This window comes from Haliaeetus albicilla, chromosome 10 (assembly GCF_947461875.1).
Source record: "Haliaeetus albicilla chromosome 10, bHalAlb1.1, whole genome shotgun sequence".
NCBI classification, from domain to species: Eukaryota; Metazoa; Chordata; class Aves; order Accipitriformes; family Accipitridae; genus Haliaeetus; species Haliaeetus albicilla.
The window spans coordinates 33,440,374-33,452,761 of record NC_091492.1 but is presented as its reverse complement, the minus strand read 5'-3'; the positions used below and the strand labels follow the sequence as shown (position 1 = coordinate 33,452,761).

At 38.9% G+C, this 12,388-nt stretch overlaps 1 protein-coding gene across 1 annotated transcript in view; it reads left to right on the top strand.

Annotated features, from left to right (window-relative positions):
* The window catches only part of TMEM132D (transmembrane protein 132D), a 271,023-nt gene that overhangs the window by 162,936 nt on the left and 95,699 nt on the right, over positions 1-12,388 (top strand). Inside the window, exon 4 of the mRNA XM_069794893.1 lies at positions 9,101-9,284. Within this exon, the coding sequence (XP_069650994.1) occupies positions 9,101-9,284 (184 nt within the window). The remainder of the gene's footprint in view (positions 1-9,100; positions 9,285-12,388) is intronic.

Genomic DNA, 12,388 nt, shown 5'->3' with positions numbered 1-12,388 from the left:
CTTGCTTGAACCTTTAAAATGTATTACATTTGCTAGAAAAATAAAAATAAGCACTCTATCAATGGCAGCCATGATAACCTTATACAAGAGATTTATTAGCTGTGTATTTCAGAAGATGAGCAAAATCATGCAATCGTGAAAGGAAATAACAGGTGGAGTTAGGGGAGTAAGATTTTTACTCTTCAGCACCTTGTGGCCCCTTTGATTGCTTCTACCCGGGACTGTGATCATAGCCTGGAAAACGTTGTTGTAGACCTTGTGATAGGCACTCTGTAGAAGACAGAATTAAGGCTGTTTATACATATTCTGGACGTTCCCTTTTGCAGAGGGGTGGATCTCACAGGACCAGAGTCAATGACTGGATTATCTCTTTGTTCAGCTCAATTTTGCCTAATCGTAATTGGGCTAGTTTGGCAACAGAGTATTGCGTTAAGTCTCAGACTCAGCAAGTGCCTCCTGCACGGGCACATATATCCGTGGGAGCCAAGGACTTCCTTTGGGCTTGTGTGTGGTCATCATGGGAACAAAGCCCTATTACCTTTGTTAAAATATTCTTGAACCCAAGGGAAGCTTTCTTATATAGTACATATGCAGATAACAATGTCTATATGGTTGCCTTTTGGGGTTAAATAACTACTAAAAAAAGACTTAACCTGAATTCAGCAGGTCTAATCCCACATATATTTATGCACAAGTATGAATTTGCTGTTCATGTATATAAGGGGTTTTCGGTGGATAAATATTTGTAGGATGAGGAATGAATTTTGCTGCAGGGCAGTGTACTGAGCACAGTGCTTGATCTCATGATTTAGTACACTGGGATTATTCAATAGCAAATATTTGAGCACTGGCCCTGTAATGTTTTAGTATGAAAATACTGGGTCTTATTCCCTGCTGATCAGTGTTATGTTTGTGTGACTCCTGTTCACAAGGTTTCTTTAATTTCTTAATTTAAAAAGTTTCTTTAATTTTCAGGAGACAGTGATAGTGAAGTGATAGTGACAATGTTAACAGTCTGGGAAATTGTAATGTGATTGAAATATCTCAGGCTTTTTTTAGGAACACTCAAGACGGGTATTGATCTAAAAGCTTAGGTCTGGGGGTCATGATGTAAGAGTTGAATTCCTATAGCGCTGCCAGTCCTGGGCAAACCAAGGATATGGAGTCAACACATCACTCCCACGCATACTGAAGTGTTATTTAAATGAGGCCTTTATGCTTGGTTTTCCTATGTGTAAAATGACTATTATGTTATCTTTCTCCTATTTTTTGCTTTTGTCAGTTAAGACAGCAATCATCACTTTCTGCAGTTGTCTTGTACAGGGTAGTCTGAGCCTTAGATGGATCCTGTAGAAACTATACCAATTAATGATAATTTGTGGCTGGATGCCTGGTTTCCTCATTTTGCAGTTTTATCACACTTATATGTGAGTTATTGTTATTTTTATGCTGAGGACAATAAAAACAGCAGGTAGAGAAACCCATATTGACAATGTATTTGCAGTGTTTTATTAGACTTCGTACTGTCAGTAAAACTGTTTTCTTAGCCCTGCAATTCAATCCCACCTGCACAGTAACTGTGGTTTTTCTGCGGTTGCCACATGATTGGGCTGCTTCAAAAGTACTTGAGGTTTACTGACTACTGTGTTGAATAATTTATTGAATGATTATTAGACTGGATGTAATAAAGTCAATGTTGATTTACCATTCCCTTAGTATAATGTGGTAAATGATCACTGGATTTACTATGTCAAGAGATGCTCAGAATCATGGTTCTGAACTGAAATGCTGGCTTGGTGGGAAATTATGTTTTAAGTTTATATTATATTAAAAGGTTTGTTAATTTTTACCCACTTTTGAATGGTTTCAGTTATTTGGGAGAAGTGCTATCAACAGCTGGAAAATTGTATAGTGAATAATTTATTTGAAAATAGCAAAAAAAAAGTCAAATAAATAATTCAGCAAATATTTCTCAACCAGCACTGCTGATGTCATGCTCCAGAGAGATGGATCAATTTTTTTTAAATAACTTTATTACATGATTAGCAGACTCATTCTTTTGTGATTTTTCTTGCTAGTTGGTTCACTTCATACACTGATTCCTGAAGAAAAATGACTTTTCAGCCTACCCATCACTGAATTTTTAATAGTAAGATGACAATGAATAAAATTAAAGTACTGCTGTATGTATCACCTTATCTTGATATATCAATGGTGAATAATGATCTTTGCTGTAATGCAGTGGGCTAGATTCTACAGATATTGTTTATTAGAATACCCTCTCTGACCTTGGGAAGGCCCAAGCCACATGCCTCACTTTCCTGTCTAAAATATTTCTTCCTTTTTGTTACTTGTTTAGACTGGGGCCAGGGACTGACGCATAGAGTATGTATAGACTAGTTCACTGGCGACATATGGTGCAGGTATTGCACCACATTATTTGGGTTTGTTTTAATAAAATTTTAACTTTTGGGGTAAACTCAGGCATTTTATTTTCAACTTCAAAGGTGGAAATCCTGCTCACCTTGCCAGCTAGATTCATACCTACTGAATGGATTTTGGAGATCAAGTGTTGGATATGTTGAGCTCACATTCTGGAGCCAAGCCAGCTCCTCAGCTGGTGAAAGGCAATATCATACTGTTAACTTGTTATGTTTAATGTCAAATCTTCCAATATTTTATTTTTTACCTCTAAATCCTAGTTGTAGGAATAAAATAGTTCACTGAAATTATGTGATTTTTATCCTGTATAAAAGCTTTTCCAAAAAAGGTGGAAAATATTCATTGATTGCACTCTAGCTCAGAAACCAGAAGGAAAAGACAATCACATTTGTTAAAATAAAGAATGTCTCTTTGCCTGTAAGATTGTTTTGAGGGCTTTCAGCTTATGGGTTTTGTACACGAGAGACTGGTAAAAGAACCCCAACCCAGAGACATAAAGCTTCCAAAGACTGCACATCGGTAGTGGAACGCTGCTCTCAGCTTTGTCTTCCCATACTGTATTGAAGACTTCAAATCTTGCCTGAAGCAGACAAGTTTGTGTGCATTGTTTTAGGGTAGACCTGCATAGGAAACCTAAAGGTAGCATGTTTTGGTTGCCAACGTTAAAGAAAAAATACACAAAAAAACACATAAAAAGGAGATTAAATGTGGATGTGAAGTTTACACCCATCATCATCTCTTGCAGAGGGATTTTCACATCACCACTGGCTGAATTGGAAGAAGTTATCAGCATTTCCAAAGCAAAGGCTTATTGTGTGGTGATGAGCACCAAAGAAAAGCCCAAATAAATTAGCCTACCATAACACATAGTGTTCCTTTCTCATTCTGTGCTTTATATTCCTCAGATGTCAGTATTATGGTCTCCTTGTCGGTGATCCCACATTTTTTACTTACACACCCTATACATGTAATTTCTTGGATGCTATCAAACATGCCAAGCAGAAGTAGTTTACTGCATTGCAAGTGCCTCTTTATGCAGAATAGATGTCATCTTTATCTCTCTGGCAAATATGGAGAGGAATGCAAATGTGTCCTCCTGCCACAACAGTTTGACTCTCATGTAAAGGCTTCTTAAACCAAACAAAACCCCCCTCACAAATAAAATTATGCTCTTTCCTGAAATGAGAGTTGTGGGTATTAGTTAAGAATTCAGCAAAGGCTAGACAGGCAATCTTTTCTTGGTGAAGATAAACTAGAAGATTATTAGGATCCTTTACTGACTACTTTAAATATAGGTGGAAAGACTGACTCAAAGGAAAAGGAAGTTTGAAACTATTTTTTCTTTCTTTGGCTATTGGCTACACTAGCTCCGCTTCCCATTCATCTGGATTTTTTAGGTGTTTCTCACAAAGCACCTACGCACTCCAAGCCTCACTGTTTACTTTTCTATCATTGTCCTTTTATCTACATTTGACAGAAGTTCATTTTCTACTTTTCTCTCTCTCGCACTCCTCTGTAACAGGTCATTTTTCTTTTTCTCGCTGTGATTTTTTTTCTTAATTTCTTTTAGTTTCCTCTTCCTGGTTTTTTCCCACCCAAAATCTGTTTAGGCGGGAAGACAATATGTTACTCAGTTGCGTGCTCTCAGTAGCATTGCAAAATGGATAAAGTCCACACGCTTCTGGTACTACTGCTAGGGATATGCTGCTATAGAGGAGCGTAAGTGTAATGCTTGCGTGCTATAGGGGAGCTCTAGGGTTGGGGAAGAGACTATTAAGCAGAAGGGAAGGAGGTACAAGAAAAAGCAAATAAACCAAAGGAAAGGCTGATTGTCTAGTGGTCCTTTGAATTCCCTTTGACCTCCTCATGTTTGGTTAGGAACTCTTAGTACTCTTTAGTGATATTATTAGGAGTAATGGCTTGCAATTCCAAAAGGGACTGGCAAAAAAAGGGTTGTAAAACTGCTTTTAGTGAAATTGTTTAAATTCTGAAGAAAATACCATAGAAAAAGCTTTAAAAAACCCAAATAACTGTATCAGAAATTAATCATTTCAGAAAACTTTGGGGTTTTATTACAAAGTGGCGATGCTTTGTTTTCACTGCTCTTTGTTATGCCTTTATTCTACATCTCATATTGTTTTATATTATTTCCTACCACGCAAGGAAGAAGTTATTTTTAACACATACTGCCACTGCCAGCTTTGTGCAGTGGCAGCACAGATGACAGCATGCCTTAAAACCTTTCTGCAACCCAACTGATATAGCTGGAAATAGCTAGCATGGTGGTTTTATCTGGTATGACAACATAGCATATTATCTTACTTTGACCCAAAGATTTGTACTTATTTTTATATCACTTTCATTCTGAAATGCCACCTTATTCCACTTTGTGCGTATAAATCATCTTATATACTTTGTAGTGTATAAATCACCTTATCCCTCTTTTTATGGGAAAGTCATTTTCAGTTTAATTTTCTCTCCTGTAAAATGGGGATAACTGTTTTCACAAACTCCCTCAGGTCTCATGGGGTCAGCTGTGCTGCTGTGTCCCTTCTCTCACACTAGAAAGTTTTTCCAGTTATCCCTGGAAACATTTTTTCCTTTTCTGAGCACTGCTGTTCCACGTCTTAGCCTGGCCTGTGCAGTGTTTCAGGCCACAGACTCTCTCGATAACCTGCAAGAGATGTGCTGGAGACCTGGTTACGTGTGTGGAGGTAGAAAAGAATAAAGATTACCTTCTTTGTCTCTTCTCCCCAAGGCTCTTTCATTAACATTCCTGTGATACATCGTATTTAGCATATTCATGGCTTTAGGCTTCTTGCGTCCATTATAGCCTTCTAAAGACAGTGATAAAACTTTATACATTGTATTATGAGAAACATTACATGCCCGGTCATTTTAGTAGGTTCAGAACAAATCTTGTTTTGTGAGCATTGTATAAAGATCAAAGCCGATACCACAGCTAGTGAAAACAGGAATGGGATACTTGAATTGACTAACACCGCCAACATCCAGTAGCTATTCTTGGATTTACAGGGTGTGTTCTTGAAAACCGTGTCTTGCAGGGCATACCATCCCTAAAGACCCAGAAGAGTGGCTGGTTCTTTCTCTAAAGAAACTTGACATAATGGCACAAGTGTTAGCAGCTGGCCAAGGGCCTTGATACCAGCCTCTCAGATTTAAAAGGACTCCCAGGCCGAAAGGGCAGAAGAGAGACTTTTTTTAAAAATTTTGCCTTTCAGGGACATGTCAGAAGAAGCAGGTGCAGAATGGCTCTGTAGAGGTAGGAAATACTCCCCTAGAGACAGGACAGAGTTTCCCATTGTTCTTAATTTGTCAGAGCTTCTTGATCTGTTGTTAGGAAATAAAAGGCAGATTAAGAAATACAGTACGAACGTGCCTGTGCTGTCCTAGCTGACAGGAGGAAAGACCAGACTACTCCATTCCAATGAAGTTTATGGGTTTTTTCTGTCGTCTTTGTCTTCAGCTTGCGCTGAAACCCTTTAAAAATGCATCTACGTGGCACACAGCTCAGCAGGACTCTGTTCACGAGGAGAGTTTATTGGCAACACAGTGAACTCCATTACAGTTTAACTCTCAACTATAAGCAGCAAAACCCTATGTGAAGGATTTGACTTTAAATTAGCACCAAGAACCCTTTCTCTTTGACCACTCTTCAACTCAGCTTGGATTGCTGTTGTGAACCTTTGGGTTTGTCCATCCTAAACTTTCTAATCATGTAGCCTCCCATATTGTAACTAACACTGTTGCTGTAGTCTTGGTAGCAATAATGGGTTTAGCGTTAGCAAAGACAAGCTGCCAACATGCTATTGCATTATAGAGACCATAAATTGTATGCCTACTTTGAAGAGGATTAGGCAGCGCATCATTTCAAGTAGCAGTGGCTGACTACCAAATAGAAATATTACTATTGTATCAAGCAACCTTGACTTTAAAAGAAAAACCACAACTATTTTTATGTGACTGAACTCCAGTAATGAATACTATTTGTCCAAATTTCTCCATTTACATTTTTTAACTGTATTTTCTGAAGGGTAACTTTTTGGCTTATGAAAGATTTCAATTGCTAAATACTGCTTAGGAAGGCTGTAAACTGGGGACACAGATCCATGGGACTTATACATGGAAGGATCATCATAGTAAGTGATGAGTAAAGTAATTAAACAAAAGTTCCTGACCTGGTGCTGACAGCCTGGGTGTGATCATAGGTCACGCAATACTTCGACATTTTTTTTTTATACATCTTTAGTAGCAGTAATGAGATTCTTATTGATTTTTGAGGTGCTTTGTAATCTTGTCATTTGGAGGTGCTTAGTATTTCTAAGAGGAACTAGTTCAAATAATTTCTATCAAAATTGCATTTGGTAGCAAAATGGGGGTTTTCTGCTACAAGAAATGCTTCATTAAAACACCTGCTTTGAAGGAGAAGTGAAAAGAAAAATTTCCATTCTTTTGGGGTTAGTGTAGTTGTGCTATATGAGAGCTGTAGTTCAAGAGTATAAGGACCATGCTCCACTTCTCTCTCCCCATCTTTTCCACTGCCTTTCACTCCCTCTTTTTTTTTCCTGTGTCCTAATCATTTTATTCCTTTTCTCCTAATCTCCAACATACCTGGAAAAGATGAAGCCGATTGCCTTTTTTGACGATCATTTGGTTTTTCTGTGGTATTCTGCCGTGCAGTCCCCTCCTGTGCAGCAGTCCCTTGCTGCTGTTACAGGACACATTTCTGGTGACAGCACCAATTCGGCAAAGCCGGTGACAGGTAGTAGCAGACACCAATGCAATAATAAAGAAAGGCACCCTGAATAGAATCACAAAACCAAGGTTCATTGTATGAAGATTCAATTAGTTCTTTAAACACAGAAACTGTGATAGAACATACTGTATACTGTACAAAACAGGATCACTGCCAAGTATTTATAGGCAACGCATTGCCTATTCCTGCTCATACAATTAAGGTAACCGAGTTTCAGCAGTCACAGCTGCATAAAGCAGCTTTCTGATCCTACCTAGGGCAGCATGAAATAAGACTGCATTCACTGCTAGTTTAGAAATTGTGCTCTTTTTTTTTTTTTCTGACATGAAGAAATGAGAAATTCCATTCTGGAACCACAGAGGCTCCTTTTAAATTCCATCCAGGATGGGAACAACCCAATGCATCCAGTAAAATCCAAACCTTAAAGATGATCAGATTAAAGTCTTCAAGTGGTGGCTTTGGATAATGCATTGGATTCAGCCAGCATGATAAAAATCTCTGAGTATTTTGGGAAGAATCCCAAACTGAGGCTGTTATCATAACTGGTCTTCATAAAAAATATGCTTAGTTTTAGCTCTTTTTCCACATCAGCTGGGAAAACTTGCTGGGTTTTGGGGGATTCTCTACTTAGTTGCTGAAATGTTCCCTCTTTTTTCTAGTTGCACTGTCCAATGCAAGTGGCTTGTGGCACTTCAGTGCTGTGCCATTCTTTCTCTTCTTGAGCATTATCCCACTGAAAGAAATTCTGCTCTTTCCTTTCCCCTCCAGACAAACACTGGAGATCTGTTCAACCTTCAGTGTTTCAGAGGTAAAAGCACTGTCATTCTCAATGTCCCCTGGATTTCTGCACTGCTAAGGAATTCTGCATTCCTCACAACTTTACAGTAAATTGAGTATTTTCTTGTCTCTATAAATGCCACTGGACTATGGAGCTCACCTTGCCAAGATACACAATAGACACTTCACTGCATTGCTTTCTATACAGTAGCTGATTTTATAACAAGCTTTGCAGCAATTGCACCTTTCCATTTTTCCGTCTTTACATTTCTGCTTTATGGTATTCGCTTATATGAACCATCTAACCTTAGGAAGGACAGCATGTAAAGACAAAGTAGCATTGATAAGGTATCAGTAACCCTAATGTTGCCAGAGTATCCTGGAGAATCCCATCTAGTAACTCTGTTCTTTTCTAGTGTTTTTTACTCAAGGATCCTGGCCGGATTGGCCAAAATTAAATAATCCAATTTTGTAACTCTCCTCCCCTGCAACAAGCTAAATTATCTATAATTCCTAGTTTAGCAAAAGACAAAAGGACCTTCAGACAGATGTTCACAGCAAGGTAGCAGTAGAACCAAAAATTAATTCCAAGTTTTCCAATCCTCTGCTCCCTGCTGCCCTGGTTCACAGACCCCATCCTGAGCTTTGACCTCTCTTCCACGCCTCTCTTTTTAAAAAGTAGAAAATACTTTTAATGTAGTGGTTTCCCATTTCAAGGATGATTCCCTTTAGATTTGCTCATGTGTTGCTTTAACAGGGAGGAAATAGAATGTGCTCATTAAAGGGAGAGCCTCGGAGTCAGGATTTTTAGGCTGTAGCTTTAGCCTTAGCTTTACCTTGATTTGTTCTTGTTTCTCCACCTGTAAAATGGAGCAGTGCTTAGTGATCCATGTCACAGGGTGTAACTAAGGCACTTGAATGTGTGGGAAATACCCTGAAACCTTAAGACAAGTGCAAATGATTAATTCATTATTAAATCCATCATCCCACCAAATCCTCTCTTTGGAAGAGCCTTAATCCAATGTTTTATTAATATAAAAGCAATTACATTGCTGGCTTATCAGTCATGCGAATGGAACATTTCTTTTTCTTTCTTTCTTGCAGTGCGGATGGTCCTTCCTCTGAAATCATGCAGATTGATTTTGAAATTGAAGACCTAACTGACCTACCTGGGACCCAGCTCATCACGTGGCAGGTGGAATATCCTGGAGATACAGCATCGGATCTAGGAATCTCCAAGATCTACGTAACCCAGAAGGACCTAGTAGGCGTTCTCCCTTTGGCTATGGTAAGAAATTGTCTGGCATTCTGCAAGTTTTTCATATTGCTTTACAACTCTAGCATCTGACAGATGCAAATAATCTGCTGAAAAGGGAGGGAGGGACAGAAATTTTCAGCACCTTGCTAAACAGGTACCAACTTCTGAAATTAGCTTCGTTCAGTGGTGAAACCGCATGAGGGGAGACCACAGGTTCCCATGGAAGGCCCAGCCATGCTCTCTTTCACCAATACGCTGACTTCTTGGAGGCAAAAGCTGAGTTCATGACATTTCCAGTGTTCAGAACTCACTCTTGTTGCATGAAGTGCTATACTTGGACACTGAGTTCAATGTGGTGTATGTCCTACTTGAATCACAAGTACTCTTACATTTGTTTGGTCTAGTGTTTAAGGACTTCCTGAATCACAGTTTTTTCAGGTTTTGGATTCTGACTCCATATTCATTTGAGAGTGAGAAGAGAAATAAAAGTCATGACATGACTTCTGAGTAAATTTTAATTATCTGGGGAACACAAAATACAGTACATAGCCAATGTCTGTTCTACATAAATGCATTCAAATGGGTTGTTTCACCGTCACAGTGCAAACTACAGGGCTTGAGAAATACCTGATCCTTTAGCCTTGTTCTTAGCTAAAAAACCCTGTTAGATACCCAAATTCCAAGTACAAACAGAAATTGTGTGCATTTCCTCTTCACTCTCCTTCACATTTCTTCATCGTTAGGGATGAAGTATACTTGTCTAAGGTGTGGCTGCGCCCCATTTCTGTGCTTGGACAATCTATTAGAAAATATTGACACATGATTATTTAACACGGAAAGAAAAACAAAAATCAGTCTTGGAGCATTTAAAGAAACATAACCTGGATGTTTGCCTAGTGATAGCCAGTTAATTATGCCATTATTGAAGGCTGAAGGTGTTCTGTGCACTTCCAGACTCACAGAACTGGCTATTATCGTTATTTACCCGCTTCAGAACTACTCAGATGTTGTGATTCTTTATTTCACCAAAAATATTTCTTTTTTTTTTGTAATGGCTCATATTTTCATTGCCAAGGTGTTTACCACAGTTGAAATAGCTCTCACCGACTGGTATTGTGGCCATCTAACAAATCAGAGTTGTATAACTAATCCCTTTGTTTTGCACAACTGTTTTCATGGGCTAGTTCCTGCTGTTGAACAGTGGGTGATAGCTGCTGGTTTGTTGATAAGAGAAGAGGCTTTCAGGTCTGCAGATGGGACCTGATGTGCAGCCACACGAGTTCTGGAGTACTGAGGGTTAAGGCTGTAGAGGTGATCTGATTTACATAATCTGAGATGTAGGGGGGGGTATTCGCTCCATCCCTTAATAGGAATAGGAAAGATTTCTTTCCCAGTGGTTCCAGCGGTTGCAGAGAACACTAGTTCTTCTCACACATGCCCACGATCCATGCTTTAGTATCAAGTGATATAGTGGCAAAATATAGTTCATAAGAACAAAGATAGATTCTCCTGGCTGTTGCTACAAATCAACTCACGCTCTTCATTTCCATTAAAAGATGAACAAAAAAGCCCATTTTCCAGAAGCACAAAATTCTATGCTCAAAGGTCATGGGAAGACTATAAAGTTATCAGTAGGTGGCATTTTACAAGGCAACAGGTGTTGGGATAATGGGTAAGAGAGAAAGCAAAGACAAATTGCAGGGATCCCCTAATTATTGACAGACTGGGAATAATTTTAACCTTCTTTGCATTAACTGGAGTGTCAAGGAAGAAACTCTGGGGTATCACAAATCTCCAGATCTTTGTTGTACTTCACTTTGTGCTTAGGAAATGATGATTCAGGTGCAGACCTTTCGAGACACCTAACTTAGATTAGTATGGTACTTCAGACTTCCCTGTGATCTTAGCAAAGCCAGTTTGTAATTTACAAATTTAAAATAAATAAATTCTACTCTTCCATTTAGAAAGAACCACAGTGAAAACAAAGTGTTATATTATTTCTCTGTTTCTGGAGTCTGGGGTTAATTTGGGTTAGTTTTGCTGGGCTTCTTAGCGGAACATGTAATTTCATGTTTAGAAGCACCAAACAGAAATGCTGTTGAATATTTCAATTATAGGTTAATTTTTCAAAAGAACATTTTATTGCTTTAACATTAGGCAGAGCTTTGTTTTTTTAATAGACTAGCACATACCACCTATGCACCATCTTTGTTTTCTGTAGTCTTTTCTGCTAGCTATTATGGATTTGTAAATTGCAAAGCAAAAGATTGGCCAATTTAAAGCTTCCTGTTTCCTTTTTTTTGAGTTACAAAATGCTGCAATGGAAAGACTTGAATGTATATATCAGCATCAGGACACACCAGAAATGCCCACTTTCTGCTGAAGTTATTAGGACACTTGCTGCACTCACCTTACCTTTCTCCAGCGCATTTTTTTTTTTCCTATGGCATATTAACATTGCAGCCTTTGAGACCCCTGCAGGGCCCTACACCAATAATGGCAACACAAGTCACAGTAGAGCACTCAAGGATATTGAAGAGAAAAGCTGTACGGTGTATTTTATGGGTGTGCGGGTACCATGAAGGCTGATATTTCTGGCACTTTAATAACACCTTTTCTAATTTTGAAGTGTAACAGAACCTCTCTTGGTAAGCTGTGCATGGGACCCCAGTCGGCCCTTGTTAGCAGGAGGGGAATAGCATGGGAGAAAACATTTAGTTTAAGAACATTGTAAGAACCTGTGAGCACCTGTTTGGATATTCGCAATGCGTGATCCTTTCCCTTAAGCCTGATGAAATACAGGCAAAGATGTTTAGCCAGGGTTAGAAAAAATTATTGGCCTTTTACCATGATTGCTTTGCAGTGGCTCTTAGCAACGTCTTGCCTTGTTGACAGAAACTAAAATATCCACTAAACCCTATGCAAGAGACAGATGTTTGTATGATATAATGTTCTTCACCAGGACAGTTTCCCCAGTAATTTGTGCATTTCTTGCACTGGCACTCTTCAGAACTCTCCCCATATCCCTGCCAGCTTTCTCACTGTGAGGTTTGTGTCTCCAGGTAGTCTGTGGCCAGGGAACTGGAGAAGAGGGTCTTAAGAACACGTTGTTCAGTACAGGAATTGTAGAAACA